This window comes from Monodon monoceros, unplaced genomic scaffold (assembly GCF_005190385.1).
Source record: "Monodon monoceros isolate NGI ecotype Baffin Bay Population unplaced genomic scaffold, NGI_Narwhal_1 Super_Scaffold_1, whole genome shotgun sequence".
In the NCBI taxonomy this organism is placed as follows: domain Eukaryota; kingdom Metazoa; phylum Chordata; class Mammalia; order Artiodactyla; family Monodontidae; genus Monodon; species Monodon monoceros.
In genome coordinates this window covers 62,353,184-62,368,969 of record NW_021703765.1, presented here as the reverse complement: position 1 = coordinate 62,368,969, position 15,786 = coordinate 62,353,184, and the positions used below count along the sequence as shown (strand labels likewise).

Here is a 15,786-nt window from a genome sequence, read left to right as displayed (position 1 = left end):
AGTTGAGACTCCTCCAAGTTAAACTGTGTGCCCACAGCCCTGTAGCTTGTAAGGAGTGGCCCCAGGTCCCTGGGACCCTAAACCCACGATGCCTCCTACTCTGCAGAGAGGGAGCCTTCAGCTCGGTAGAAGGCATCAACTGAGACATAAGCCGGGGGAGAGTGAGCCTTGAGAGCTGCCCCAGGAGCTCCAGCTAGACTGAGGGCCCTTCCTTGGAGAAGGCATTTGAACAGCGGCTCCCACGAGTCAGAGCTGCTCATGCTGGGCAGCCCTCGAGGCTGCAGCGCCCAGAGTGCACTGCATCCATGTTTCAGAGCCTGAGTACAAGATTGGTGACCTCTGTCCCAAGAATACCCTGAAAGAGGCCGTCCTGGGAAGTTCAGGAGTGCTCCTTCTCCTCCTCAAACACTTCCCTGGGCCGCTGGGGCTGGGACCAGCCACCCTTCTCCCTCTATGCCCACGCCCCCCGGAGCACACACAGGAAAGGTACAGCTGGGAGTACTGTGTCTCCTTCAGTTGAAATTGCATTTTAGTGAGTAATAACCCTGTCAGAGCTAGACGCAGTCTAGAAAAGAGTTAGTTCCTACGCTGCTAATAAAACTGCTCAGACTTGCCCAGTGCTCGTGACTTAACTGACCTCACCAAGGACTCTTGCCGACCATCCCTGCCTGGTGGCCGCTTCCTGAATTTTCAGACAGCAGACCTCATGGGTCCTGTGTGCTCCAACACAAAAAGTTTCCTTTGGGAGGGGTTTATGGGAAATATGGGGACATCAATCCGGTCCCTTAGGGTGACATGAAGTGTCCCCTCAAGATAGGTTCATTTGACTAAAAAGAGTTATTACAGCACATTAAGCCTGTGGTGCATGGTTCTCCGTTGGACTCTGTGGAGCTTCAGCATAGTTAGAGCTGCTTCCTGGATGTGTGCTCGCACCCTGAGCACATCAGGCAGCGTCACTGCAGGTCAGTGCGGCCCCTTCCCTCCCAGGACACTGGACAGCCATCCCCAGGATGGGCGGTGGGTCAGGTCCCTTTTGAGTTGGCAGAGTGCTTGGTGTATCCTGGTGGTAAAGGAAGCAGACTGATACCCTGCTTCTACCTTTAACTGTTTGTTTTTAAGAAATTAAAAAATTTTAGAGCAGGGCCAGGGCCATAGTAAATTCCCATAAAATGCACTCGTGAGTCATTGCACGTGAGCCGTAACTTCTTCAGTAAACACTTGTGGGTAAGTTAGTTGCTTTTGAGGCCTACCTGGTGTACAGACTTACTGAGCATAAGCTACTTCTGAACATCAGACAATTTTTTAAATTGTAGTAAAATACACATAAAACGTACCACCTTAGCCATTTTTACGTCTACAGTTGAGTGGCATTAAGTACATTCGCATTGTTGCATGTCCGTCAGCACCTTCTAGTTCCAGAACTTCTCATCTGGAACTGTTTCCCGGCCCCAGCCCCTGACAGCCATACATCTGCTTTCTGTCTCTGGATTTCACTATTTTGGGTGTTTCATATAAATGGAGTCATGTAATTTGTGGGCTTTGTGTCTCACTTTCACTCAGCGTAATGTTTCCAGATTCATCCACTTTGTACCATGTATCGTTCCTTTCCGTGGCTCGAAAACGCCCCATCGTGGGGATGCTCCCCGTTTTGTTTATCCATTTTCCGGTTGGTAGACGTTTGTGTTGCTTTCACCTTTGGACTTCTGCGCTGCTGTGGACACTCGTGTGGGGGATTTGTGTCCACGCCATCTTCAGGTCTTCTTGGTTTGTCCCCAAGGAGTGGCCTCACTGGGGCGCATAGTGATTCTACGTGTAAGTGACCAGGAATCGTCACATTGCTCCACAGCAGCTGCGCTGTCTTACGTTCCCAGCAGCAAGTACAGGGCCTCTGGTTTCTCCACATCCTCACCAGCATCTGTTGTTTCCAGTTTTCCAAGTACTGTGCATCCTGGCGGCCTGAGGTGGTGGCTCAGCCTAGTTCTGATTTGCAATTCCCTGGTGACCAACAGCGTTGAGCATCTTCTCTTGTGCTGCTGGCCATTGTCCGTCGACTTTGGAGAAATGTCTGTTCAGATCCTCTGCCCATTTTCATATTTGGGCCTTTGGGTTGTTTGTCTGTCATTGAGTTGTAGGTTTGTTTGGTTTTCATGGAAATTTTCAGATACACACTAAAGCTGTGAGAATAGCAAAAGGACACTCAGTACACCGCCCAGGCCCAGGTGGTCAGCGCACAGTCCTTGCTCTCCCACCCCTGCCTGGTGATTCCGAAGCAGGTCCCAGCCATTTAATGTCACCACATATTTGGACAGAGGTCAGACTTCCCAATTGAATCATGGTCAGTTTTACCGTTGATTTGCTTGACTTAAGATCCAAATAAGGTTCACACATTGCATTTGGATAATATGCCTCTTTTAAGTCTGTTTTAATCTTAAAGCTCCCATCCCTCTTTTTGTTTCCTTTCAGTTTGTCTTTGGAAGGAATTGGACTGTGTCCTGTGGAGCGTCTGCATTTTAGGTTTGGTGTTGACAGCCCTGCAGTGCTGTCCCTGATATAAACTGGTAGTAGATTCGAGGCTGGATCTGATTCCAGCTCAGATTTCCGGCAGAAGCCCCTCAGGTGGAGTTGTGTCCGTCCGACCAGGTAGAGGGGAGGGAGGCCAGCTCGCTACCGCTGCTGATCGCGGTCGCCCAACAGTGCTGGTCTCGCTCTGTCTGTCCCAGGAATTCCTCTTTTCAGACAGGCTCCTCCATCGGCTGTTTGGTTGCCTTCTGTCGAGTCTGGTCAGGAAGGTTCCGTCCAGTGCTTGATCCTGGCCTGGTTCCCCAGCGCACAGGGTCCTGAGTGAGGTCCAGCTGGCCCGGCCAGGCCTCATGCTGGGATGTCCCGTCCATGTTTCCAGCTGCCTTTGGTCTTCGGGTCGGTGGTCCTGCCTCCTGGCTGCACACTCAGGGCATCTGGGGAACTTTACGGAGAATGGTGCCCAGACTGGCCGGATCAGCCTCTCCGGCGGATGGCTGAGAGGTGTCACCTTGAAAAGGTTTTGCCCGTGATTCTGAGGCCTTTATTGGAACCCCTTCCCCCACAGGGCACAAGATGCAGGCCTGTCTCCGGGGTCGCTGGCCCCCTGGGCTGCCTGCCCTGGCATCTTTCCTTCCTTCCTCCCACTTTACACACGTCCCGACATGGACATTGTGACGAGCGGGCCTCAGACTCCCCAGACCCCTGCCACCTCCCCCCTCCTCTCCTCTCCCCTCCCCTGACCTGGAGCAGAGCCTGGCTCAACTTCAAACAGGAGACAGCATGGAGGCCCCAGGCAGCACCTCAGATGTGCAGCCAGCGTGGGCACCCCAGCACCAGCAGGCTGCTGCGTGTTCCTCCCGGGGCCTCTGGGGCCTCCCGCTAACAGTAGCTCCCGGAGCGCTAAAACCCGCCTCCTGGTGGCTTTTCCCTCTCTTCTAGGCACTGCATCCCCCACCCTCCTCACCCAGATTCCCTAACACCCTCCAAACCCTGTCCCTCGGCCCAGGGCAGAGGCCTCGAGGCCCCGTGGACAGGGGTTTGTCTGTGGCTCTGTCCTGCCTCCCGAAGGCGGGCGGTGTGCTCGGTCATGGTCACGGTCACGGGGGGATCCCAGCACGGCGGCTGAGATGGCGGAGGAAGTGGTGCCGTGAGTGTTGCAGAGATTAATCATGGGTTTTGGCCCTTTGCCTTGTGCCCCCGAAAATGGCATTTCCTTAAATAGATCAGAACCTTAACAACTATGTGGTATTTGGGGTGCATTTTATGGCCCTTAATTAAACTTCAGACACATTAAAACATTTTAAGATGTTTTATGACCTATTCTTAATCTTTTTTTGTGGCGATTTGTGTAACTTCTTGGCTCTCAGACTCCAGCCCTCAACCCTCGATGCACAGAGGTGGGACTCACCTGCCGCCACAGGTGGGGGCAGGCCGCATCTAAGGGCGCAGGAGCGGGGAGGGCACATGTCCCAGCTCGGGGAGCTGCCCGCCAAGGGCAGCGGGGGCCAGGGGAGTCTGAGCTCTGGTGAGATGAAGAGGGCAGCTGAGGGCCCTGCACACAGGCCACAGCCATCTGCCTACAGATCACCGTCGGCCCTTCCTGGATGGAAGGAAAATGGGGTGAAGCACCTCATTTGAGTCTGTGCTCAAAGCTTTTTTTTAATATAAATTTATTTATTTATTTATTTATTTGGCTGCGTTGGGTCTTTGTTGCTGTGCGCGGGCTTTCTCTAGTTGCGGCGAGAGGGGGGGCTACTCTTTGTTGCAGTGAGCAGGCTTCTCATTGTGGTGGCTTCTCTTTATTGCGGAGCACAGATCCTAGGCACGTGGGCTCAGTAGTTGTGGCTCGTGGGCTCTAGAGCACAGGCTCAGTAGTTGTAGTGCACAGGCTTGGTTGCTCCGCGGCATGTGGGATCTTTATGGACCAGGGCTCGAACCCGTGTCCCCTATGTTGGGAGGTGGATTCTTAACCACTGCGCCACCAGGGGAGCCCCTCAAGGCTTTTTTGAACTCCCGTAACCCTCTTGTTTTTGTCCAAACTTAGACTTATCTTGTGCAGTAGGAGAGCCTGAAGACACCTGAAAGCTAAATGCGAAATCTGAATGCATTAATTAGCAACTTGTATTATAATTACTGTGTCTCTATTTTAAAAGAAAACTGTTTCATTCTTAGAGAGCTTGGCATTGCCTGTGAATAGTGCGAAGAAAATCCTCCCGTTAGTGTGCATGTTCCCGTCAAAAAGCACCAGTTTTGGCTCTATGAGTATTATTTTTTGTAAAGGGGTCAGCTGGCCACCTGCAGAGCTGCGGTGTCAGGGCCCGTAGGGCGGAAGGTCCTTGACCCTGCAGCTGCTTCAGAGAGAAACGCACTGGAAGACGGGTCTCATAGTCAAGGGCCTTCCTCTTCACTGGAAGTACCACCTTCTGAAAACAGAGATTCCGTCTCTAGGCAGCTCTGTGAAGGACGTGCGTGAGGACGTCTGCCTGTGAGAGCCGCGAGGCTGCACAGATGTGCCCCGTGCTGTGGCTCGTGGCACCCCTCCTCTGCGACCTGCTCACTGGGACCAGTGGCACCCTGAGTGCTGCCTTGTTCAGCGGGCTTTCTGGCAGCACTGATGCTGTTGATCCCTCCCAGTTCTGACGCTTCTTCCTTTGGCTTCTGGTTTGTCCCGCCTGTCGGGCCTTCCCCTGTGTCCCGTTGAAGGCGGTTCTCCTCTGCCTGGCGCTTATACTGAGGGGCTTGGTCTGAGGCCTCCCTCCTGCACACTGTCTGCTCCGGCCACCCCCGGCGCCCCCCCTACACTGCGTCCCCAGCTGCAGACCCTCGTGTCAGCACCAGGCACCTCCCTGGGTGCCACAGACGTAATTGTCGGGAGTACCTCCCCCCAGTGAGCCGTGCGTCACTGGAGGACCCTGCTGTCCAGTTCTGCCGGCACAGACTGCGGGCTCTCTCCTTCCTCACAGCCAGTCAGTCCCCAAGTACAGTTTCCTTTTCTCCGGAGCCTCTGTAGCCCTCACTTCCCCTCCCTATTCGCCACCCTGTTGTCCCCTGCTCCCAGCTCAGCCCCAGACGACTCATACCCAGGCCCCTGCCTGCAGGCCTGAGGGTGTCTCGCTGGGGGTCAGCACTCTGGCTCCCTCCAAGGCCAAGGTCTCCTGCACCACCCTGGAGGGCTGCGGCTCTGGTGTCCTCACAGGCCTGCAGAGACGGTCCATGCATGTCCCTGTGGCATTTGAGTTGCTTTGCGATGAGCGGTCATAGCGTCGCCATCCCTCCGGCCTTGGGTGTTGAATGATTTTATGAGAGCTTGTTATCTGCGCTCTTCTTCAGGAAACCGGGTGGGGTGGGGCCCGGGTCCCCTGCCCACTGCTCACCTCGGGGGCCTGGAGCTCCCTGTGGTCCCTGTTTGGGCACAGCCGGTAGTGGGAGGGGGTGGCTCCCATGGGAACGGCCATTCCTCTGGCAATTTCATACAGTGTTTGTACCTTTCCGCGCATTTCTTTCTTTCTATGGATCCTGTCCTTTTATTAATACGCTGTGACAGCCGTGGGGCCCAGAGCACAGACAGGAGGCTGGGAACGTCCCACCTTCCCTGTGCTTTTCAGCTTTGGAGACAGCCTTGCTGTCTCCATGCTTTTCTGTGTTCTGTCTGTGTTATTTCATAGTATCAATAGTTTGATTTTTCAGCCCCGAACATGAAAAACACTGAAGTAGATGGTGAGATGGGAGCAGAGGGTGCAGGCCTCCCCACCTCCCCGCCCACCCCTGTGTCAGGGCCTGTCTGCTTCCCCAGCGTCTTTGGATGGGCCGGGGCCACACTGGCTGGGCCCCCTCCATCTCGCAGGGAGCAGGGCAGTGGTCTGGGTTTCAGCTGTTTTGATTTGGAAATTGGTCGTCGTTGCCCTGGGGCCCCAGGCCCGCTGTCTCCTCGGGGTGCCTCATTCACGAGGTGCTGCTCTGACTGCGGGGTCCAGGCTGGGGGTCTGGTCTGTTTGGAGGAAGCTGGATGGCCGGGTTCCCACAGCTGGGAGCTGGGGCACAGCTGCTTTCTCTGGTGCTGGGGCCTTTGCCTCAGGCCGGTGAGGCCAGGCACGTAGGCTCCGCCACATCAGGCCTAGCGGCAGGAAGTAGAGATTTGTTTTCCTCCGGGCGTGCATGTGACCCACGGGCAGGGGTCGGCGCCTCTGGCTGCTGTAAGCTACACTCAGCCCCGTGCAGAGCTGGGACACGTTGTGAAGAAGCTCATTCCCTGCTGCCCATGCGATGGCGACCAGTGTCCTGGCTCTTTTGTCAGGGCGTTTGGCCCTGACGACTGGGAGGAATAATCCCACAGGAATCATCTGTGACCTGAGCCTCATGGAAAAACGCTTCTGGGGTTTATGAGAATTAAAGTGAGACACGGCCCGGAGGATGCTGGGGACCAGGGTTCCCAGCCCTGTCCTCCCACCCACCAGCCCCACACCTTGGACAGGTGACTTCCTTCCCTGGTCCTAGTCCCAGGTGGGGCTGAAGCGCCCCTGCTGGCTGCTTCCTGAGATCCCGATGACATCAAAGGGACAGGTTGGCCATGGCCATAACTGTGGTGGTTGCCGGAGCAGAGGCCTGTGAGGGCAGCCAGCCTGTCGGGGCAGTGTCTTCACGGTCACAAGTGTGGGGACCAGTGAGGCAGGGGCTGCCCAGGCCTCATCTTAGGGGGGTGGTGATGTCACTGAGTGGCTGGCACTGCCCTTAGATGGCCGCGTCAGATGGCCCACGGCCACCACACCTTACCGCCGCCTTTCCCTGGGGCTGTCAGCAGATTTGCGCCCCTTTGCACCTTAACCTGATCACTTTCCTCACCACAGTTTATGGACAAGTCCTCCAGGCCGGATTGGCGGCCACTGAGGGAGTGATCTCTGGGATCACTGCCCCCAGAGCTGCTGCCCTTCAGAGGGTCATGGTTGAGCAGTCCCCAGAGGGCAGCGTCCTGGGTGCCTGCAGTCAGGGCTAGACGCTTCCTTTTGGTGACAGAGTTTGTGTCCACACTACCTGCTGCTTTTGTCAGGAGAGCCCCACCCTCCCCACCCGCCCTTTGCCCCCGGGCCCTACTTGGTGTCAGGACCTAACGGTTTGTAAGGGGGTCGGGCCGGCAGACTTCCTAGAACACTCCCTACGGAGGTGAGTAGCGTTGCTGTTCTCTGGCCACTGCTCCCGGGGAGTGAGGACTGCCGCCTCGAGCACGGTCACCCAGGAAGCGGACTCGTGCATTTGAAGGCTGCATGAAACAGTAGTAAGACATGAAGCAGGAGGTGCTGGGGGTTGGGGTGCTCTCTTTTTCAGTTTGTGGCATTTTCATAAAGCGTGTGAATTTCCAAATTTCATTGTGGAGTTTCAGCTTCAAAAGAGTTCTTGCAAATCAAGGTAAAGGCTACTTTCTAGCTGAATTGCTTTATCATATAATAAAATACTCTGAATGACGTGTTTCTTCTGTAGTTGTGAACAGTTTAATTTGAATATGGACTAGGTGCCCCTTCAAAGAGTCGAGGTGGTTCTCGGAGATGCACTGTGGGAGCCCCACGCACCCCCCCACCCCCCACCCCCCGGTCATTGGCGCCGAGTGCAGGCTGGCGGCTGGTCCTCAGAGTGCAGGGGTTGTGATGTCCTGTAAATGATGGGGAGGAGGCTGGACCACAGCTCTTCCTAACACAGCGCTGCTGCTCCCCGGTGCCCCAGAGGCGGAGCCCCTGGCCCCCAGGGCTGTGTCCTCTCAGGCCAGGGTTTGGGTGGCTCAAATTTCTGCTGCTGTGGTTGCAGCGATCTGGTGTGCAGGGTGGGGGCCGGTCACGGACACCAGCTGGTCCTGGGCTCGGCCCCCAGCCCCCCATCCTGCCGTGCTTCCTGCAGAGGCTCAGCCTGCTGGGCCTGGGGGCCTCCGCCCCCCTCGGCCATCTCCTGAGAAGCCCGCAGTGTGTGTTGCTCACATGTTTTCTTTCTTTTCCTGCAGAATATCGACATCACCAACTTTAGCAGCAGCTGGAACGACGGGCTGGCCTTCTGTGCTCTCCTGCACACGTACCTGCCCGCCCACATTCCCTACCAGGAGCTCAACAGTCAGGATAAGGTGAGGCCATGGAGGGCAGGCGGTGAGGAGGGGAGAGAGCCCTCCATGGCAGTGCGGGGGGCAAACTGCTGGCTCCTCGCACACCCCGGTGGCCTCTCTGGGAACGACATTGAGGGTCAGGGCTTCTTGAGGAGAGTGGTCTGGGCAGCGCCACCCACGCCAGGCCACCTTCCCCACGTCCAGCCACGACCGGCTCACGGTGCAGCCCTGCCCAGACGGGCACTGGGAGAGGACCCAGGCCCAAGCCCTCTGGTGTGCACTCCCATTGGCCCCTCCTGCCCTTCAGATGACCTTTGAAAACCCCCACGGGGAGGAAACAATTTCACAGGTGTTGCTTATTAGCTTTGGGGGTGCTGGGCAGCTCAGAGCTGATGTGTGAAAAGTGACCCTCCTGTGCGGAGAGGAAAGAACAAGTGTGTGGGTGTCACTCCGCAGCTTGTCACCAGAGGGGCGGGGCAGCGGGCATGGGTGTGGACCGGGCTGTCAGGCTGCCCTCTCCGGCCCCGCTCATGCACCTGTCACACGGTTTCTTTTCCAGCGGAGGAATTTCACCCTGGCCTTCCAGGCTGCCGAGAGTGTCGGCATCAAGTCCACACTGGTGAGCCCCCGTCCCCTGAGGAGAGACCCCTGGGAGGCCTGGTGACCAGGAGGCTTCTGGGTGGGGACTGGGGCCCCGGCGGGCCCTGCACCAGCCGCAAGGACATCCTGCGGGTGGGGTGCAGATGGTCCCCTGCCCGGCGCTCTTTATGCCTTCCGTCAAGTGTCCCAAGGAAGCGCCCTTAGTGGGGGGTGGTCACGTTTCGCTGTCAAAAGCACATTCCAGCAGATCTGCCTCGGGTGTCAAAGTAGAGGCAGGGGAGGGCAGGGCAAGGCCCCAGAGCGCTTCTCAAGGGTGCGGAAGGGAGGCGGAGGAGCCCTGGGGTCAGGGCTGTGCTCTGGACTACAGTAGCTCAGGACAGACGTGTTTCCGTGGGGGCTCCTGCCTCGTCACCAAGTCTGACTTCCAGGGAGAAAATACCTTGTCCAAATGCAAAGCCAGAGACTTCCACACCCAGAGATGCTGATGAAATTAACGTGACGGGGGTGTTGCACAGCTCGGGGGTCCACAGAGTGAAGGACCCCACAGGGCCAGGTCAGGAACCCCCAGTGCCACCTCCCACCCCGAGGGTACCCATCACCCTGCCTTGTGACAGCTGATAGCTTTGAAGACATATTTGCACTCATCTTTACCCTGCAGGAGTGTTTGTGTAGAGTTCCATAAATATGTCTTCTGAGTTCACAGAAATACGTGTTTCTGAGTGGCTTCTATTCAATCATATAGAGAGAGAGAGAGAAATTACAGTTGAAATATTTCTCATTACCTGGATGTTTTACACCATGTGTAAATGCTGATATATAAGCAGGCAGTTCCCCAGCCTAAAAACTTTCCATTGAGATTCTTACACTGAACATACATGTGTTCTTTCTCCCCATCCCATTGACTCTGGTCCTCATTTGTGTCTCGCACCCATGGGACCCCTGGGAGCAGTGCCCTGCAAGGAGAGCGGGTCTTTCTTGGGGGCCTCCCGGGCACGTCGCAGAGCCCAGGGTCCCCCGCCCACTTCCCAGCAGCGTCAGCTGATGTCTCCCCAGCCACGGGGGCCACGCAGGACACACAGAACTGTGGCTTCCAGGGCTTCAGGGGGTCGCCCACCGTGGGGCAGGCAGTGCCTGGTGGGAAGGACACTCAGAGGTGATGCCGGAGGGGTTAGCGAGGAGAGGCAGGTGGGGAGGAGGGCCCAACTCCCCCTCCCCCAGAGGAGACCAGCCCCTTCCAGCCTTGAAGGGCAGCCCTGGGCAGGGCGGGAGGCTTGGACATTGCCTACGCCCAGGGCGAGGAGTTTCCTGGGTACTTGGCTGCTGACCCGTGCAGTGAGACTCGGACAAAAGTCCCATGAGGGAGGCCCCCACCCCCAGAGCCCTTGGTGCTGTGGCTGGGAGGCAACCCGGGCTCTGACTAGCCTCTTCTTCTCTGTCAGGACATTAACGAGATGGTCGGGACCGAGCGGCCGGACTGGCAGAACGTGATGCTCTATGTGACGGCCATCTACAAGTACTTTGAGACCTGAGCACCTGAGGCCCCACGGTCACCCCGAGCGCAGCTCCCTACACTCTGCCCCGGCCGCCCCGCAGCGTGTGAGCCCCGCCCCCGGCGAGCAGGGGACTCGGCCTGTGTGGCCCGCACTTGGGCCAGGCTCTTCCACCTGGCCTCCGCGGCCAGGGCCCCGCGCACACGCTGACTTGCTGGAGAGATTGGGGAACCATTAGCACTGGGGTGGGAGGAAAGGCTCACTCACGGTCCAAGCTAGGGAAGGGGATTCGTGCGCGGGCAGCTCCCTAGGTTGTGAAAGCTTCCTGCAGCACCTCAACTGCTCGCCCCTGAGAACCGGGGCGGGGTGGGGGGAGTGGGTACCTTATAGGCCCCTGTTCCCCTCCTGTGTGACAGGGCATCCTCGCCAGCGATACGGACTGTGCCCCCCGCCCTCAAGCTCTGCCAATCTCCAGCTCCAGGGGCTCGGAAACCCAGCACCAACCTCAGGGTTCCAGACAAAGGAATCTTTCCTAAGGAGTTCTCTTTTTTTCTTATGAGCAATACTGGGGGGAAATGGCTTTTGTTTTCTTAGTACCAAAGTTAAATTGTTTTGGTAAGTGTAGCGATAAAACACAAAATCTGGACATAAGGTGATGAAAGCCAGAACCAACGTCGCAAGAAACAGGAGGAAAAGCTGAACAAGTCAAGGGGCCCAGATGGTGCGATTTCAGTCCCTGAGTCGCTCGGAAGTGACCCTCCTGGCTGGGGTGGAAGAAAGTGCCTTAGCTCTGCAGGCGAGGCTGCCGCCGCCATCCAGATGACAACCCTCAGCAGCCCTCCTTGGGAACGGGGAGCCGCTGTTGGTTCAAACAGTTTCGAGACCTGCACTTCCAGAACACAAATAAGCAGGACGAAGAGCAGCCATTGCCCCACAGGATGCAAGGCGGGGGCTTGGGGAGGCCGCCCAGCCAGCCTGGGGGCTGCGGCTCCATGCATGAGCAGGAGGTTCAAGACCAGGGGTCGGACGAGTCAACAGCCCAGGGCAGAGGGCGGCTGTGAGACGGGCTGTACATGCAGCCCGCTGGCCCAGGTCACCGGCTGCCACCCCCGGGGAGGCTCCTGGTGAAACGCCTGTTTTCAGCTGCAGAGCAGCGCCCAGCCCAGAGCACACAGGAGACCCCTCCTCCCTGACAGGCTCTGTCCTCGCTCGCATCTGCTGCCCTGCTGGGCACTTGTGCTGTCAGCTGAGTGACTGTCAGGGGAGAGTTGTTGCTTTTCAGTGTCTCTCCACTTGGTTTTTCTCTCATCTGCTCTTATGGTGGCCTGTGTGCCTGATCTGCGGCCACATTTTTGCCTATTTATTATGTGAGGCGGTTGTTTTGGCCAGTGGAGACTTTCCTGGGTCTGCAGTTCACACCGCTGTCCCTGGCGGCTCCTGCTGCAGGGCCTGTGGTGGTGGGGGGTCGCCGGTGTCCTCTGGAGGAGTGTGGCCACTGCTGATGGGCTGGTGTTGCCCGGCCTCAGCCCCCAGTGTTGGTGACGGGGCAGAGGGGGCTGCAGGGAGGGCTTCCTGGGTGCCCAGCCGCCTCTCTGACAACAGGCTGTGTGGCCAAGCCGCTCACGATTTCCACATGGATCCACAGCTGAGAAGGTTCCAGAAGCAAGACATTTCGCTTTTCCTGGTAGGATCCCTGTACTGTTGGCTTTAAGGGGTGACCCTGGGCGGTCCTGTGTTCCTAGAAGCGGTGCTGTGAGGTGCTTTGGGCCCAGTGGCAGTTGCTGCGAAGTCTCCAGGAAGACATCCTGCCTCCTCCCTTTAAGCACAAGCTTTACTGCAAAAGGACCAGTGTTGGTTTTCTCTCGACAACAAGCTTCTGCTGACTGATGATACTGTTAAGTTTTTGTTCTATTAAATGTTCTTGAATGTATTAAAATTGTCGTGACACATCAGGCTTGGGCTTTTCTGGGTCGCTGTGAACAGGACCCTCGCCACCTCCGGGGACTGGCTGTGGCAGGAAGGGCACCTAAGCCCACGGGCCAGGAGACGTCGCCAGGGGGCCTGAGTGGGGTGGGGCAGGGGAGGCTTTGGCCATCTGCCTGCATCTGGGGTGGGATGGCCCAGGTGAGCCATGCGGCCTGGGCGGCCTTGTGACCGCGGAGGTTCTGTAATGGGCATCAGGCCCCAGAAGCACCGCCTGAGCTGCCCCCACACCCCCCACCTGTGGCCCAGACATGTGCTGCTCTGGGTTGGGGAGGGTGCCTTGAGGTTTTCTGGGTTTTTTTAGAAATGTGTCTTCTTGGAGATAATTTTGAGAATGTATAAAATTATAGAGAAAAAAAATCAATAATTATACCACTCACAGGCACCCAACCAATCAAGCCTTTCTTCCTGGGCATCTTGTGTGGAATGACAGTGACTCCACAGAGCACAGCCGGGAACAGCACTGCACCTCGTCGCGTTGCACATGACACAGGTCACGTGCAGAGCCGTGGCGTCCCCTCCTGTTCACACTGGCAGAGCTGGGCGCCCCTCCCAGGCCTGCGACCCCCTCCCCAGGGTCAGGGTTTCATATGGTAACTGATTCGCTCCCCGGGAGGCCCAGAGCCGCCAGCTGAGTGGAGGTGTGTGTGTCCGAGAGCGGTGGCCCGGCTTCTCCCCACTCAGCAGCTGTGTGGCCAGGGCTACGTGGCCTGGGCCGAAGACGCTGAGCTCCCTCCCTTGGCTGCTGCAGGGAGGTCGTCCAGCCAAGGCCACAGGCTCTGAGACACGGGCCTGTGGGCCCTGCATGTGGCGGCAGGAGTGGGGGACCCCACCCGGGACCCTGGGCAGTGGGGGAAGCTCTGCTGTCTTAGCTGCTGCCCCACAGGGTGGGGTCCCTCCCCAGAACACTCCTGCCTGCTGTGCCAGCTGCCCCAGTAGCAGACCGACTCCTCATCTCCAGAGCCTCTTCGGCGCGGCTGGGCAGACTGCGGAGCGTCCTCTTGGGCTTGGGGAGGCCTGGCTTCCCTCCCACGGCACAGCACTCCTGCGGCCCAGGGTTGGCCAGGTTTTGTCTAAGGTGGTCCCTTGGGGGGGACAGGGACAGACATCAGGGCTCTGGTGCCTGCAGGCCCCGTGCTGTGTCGGGGTGAGGGGCGGGTTCTCGTCAGGCCCCAGGTTGCTGGGAAAGTGCTGGCCAGAGTGCCAGCCCCAGCAGGCCAGGACTTCGCTGGGCTGCCCTGGTCATTGGTGCAGGAGGCAGCATGGGTGCACAGAGGACAGGGCTCCACGCTCCCTGGGCTCAACCCACTCCCTTGGCGGGGAGCACTTGGGAGAGCAGGCTGGGTGTGCAGGAAGGGCCAGGAGCTGGGGGACTTGTGGAGAAGGGCAGAGGGTGACTGGACATGGCCTGCAGTCTGTGCCACCCCAGCTGTGCCAGGCCCAGGGCAAGGGCAGGCCCCAGGAGCCCTTGGATGGTGATGTCTGCATTATTGGGGCGGGTGGGGGGTCCAGGGTTCCAAGGAGGGAGACACCACAAGGTCTGGAATCTTAGGTGGCAGAACCAGAAGGGCTGGGTAGGAGTACGGGGTGGACCATTACCAGCACCCATCAGGCAGGAAGCAGGGACACCCAGGTCTGCCACCAACACCTGTGAGGGGCTGGGGCTCTTCCCACCTCTGCGATATGGTCACGGTCACCCCAGGAAGGGTCCCCCTTGGACCGTGCTCCCAGGTTCTCTGTGAAGTGGGGCGGGAGGTACCTGGGGAGGTCTGAGGCGGGGGTCCTGGGAGAGTGGCGAGGGCTGGCTTTCATGTTCTGGCAGCTGCTGCTGTGTGGGTGCCTGGGGCCCTGGCTTAGGGCCATTCTTAGGTTTGTGAGTGACAAGTCTTGCATGCCAGGGGCTGTCCCTGCCACCATTGTCCAGGACAAGGCCCCACTCCCATCTGGGCCTCAGTTTCCATATCCACAGGGATGCACCCAGATCAGCTCAGAGGCACAGGGTTCCCAGCAGGGTTGCCGTGTGACACCAGAAGTCATCGAGGGCTGAAGCATCCTCCCAGGACTGGGCTGGAGGATGGGGTGGTCCTGCAGCTGCCTGGCTACGGGCGGCTGGAGAGCTTCCTCATGTGATTCTGCTTTTTTGGGGCCTTAGTCTGAGTATAAAGTGGAGTCCCGTGAGGTCCCCGCACTTCCTCAATCCCAGAACCCCAGGAAGTGTGTGGTGCCTGCTCCTTCAGAGGAGAAGTTGGTGAGTATCTCAGGGTGGCCTGGTGGCTCCCGGGGACACTGGCCCCGGCACCCACTGGGTGCTTCATCCTGGGTCTGGCCGCCTTTCTCTGGCCCAGCTGGCCCCAGAGCAAACAATCGGGCCAGAGGCTACCCAGGTGCATCCTGGATAGGAACAAAGAGCCCGCGGGAGTAGGTTGGGGGTGGGAGTCTGAGAACGGAATTCTGGAGCGGGAGAGCCCAGCTGGCCCCCTGCCTCGCCTGCCGAGCGGGGCCTTGAGGGAAGGAAGGGTGGGTGCCCACAGCCTTCACAGCTTGTCTTGAGGCTGGGCAGGGAAACCAAGGGCCTGGAGGTAGTAGATGGGGCCGGCCAGGGCATCCCTGAGCCCATCACCCTCGGTGCTGCCTCAGGCCTGCAGGGCTCCCGGAGCCTGGCACCTGAGGAGGACTCTCAAGGCCAAGGGCAAGGGGCTCGCTGGCTTGTGGGGTGGGGCAGCAGAGGGTCCCCCAGGAGGGCCTGGAGGAGCACATCCGCTCCATGGGGGAGGCAGAGTTCGTGAACAGCCCTCCCATGTGCCTGCTTCCTGTCATGTGCTCTCTGGGCAATGGCTTCACTGGGGACCTGGACAAAGGCACCTGGCAAATGACACAAGACCATTGGAGCAACCCCCACCCCCATCCCCTCCCATCTCTAACAGGGGCTGCTGTAGAGCAAGGCTGGGGACCATGCTGCTTCAAGGCCATGTGGGTTCCAGGGCCTAGGGAGCTGGCTCCAGGGCTGGAGCCAAGCCAGGCCCTGCTGACCACCCTAGGCCTGGGGCACCCACACTGAGGAAGGGCTTCCTACTGGGCCCCACGAGTGAACTCTAAGGGCTTTGGCACCCTGGC

At 58.2% G+C, this 15,786-nt stretch overlaps 1 protein-coding gene across 10 annotated transcripts in view; it reads left to right on the top strand.

The window, feature by feature from the left end:
* Positions 1–14,763, top strand: part of SPECC1L (sperm antigen with calponin homology and coiled-coil domains 1 like) — a 125,335-nt gene extending 110,572 nt beyond the window's left edge. For all 10 annotated transcript variants that reach the window (XM_029216716.1, XM_029216745.1, XM_029216790.1 and 7 more), the window contains 3 exons: positions 8,504–8,620; positions 9,159–9,218; positions 10,639–14,763. In XM_029216716.1, coding sequence (XP_029072549.1) covers positions 8,504–8,620; positions 9,159–9,218; positions 10,639–10,728 — 267 coding nt within the window. In that variant the 3' untranslated portion in view covers positions 10,729–14,763. The remainder of the gene's footprint in view (positions 1–8,503; positions 8,621–9,158; positions 9,219–10,638) is intronic.
* Positions 14,764–15,786: the final 1,023 nt, after the last annotated feature.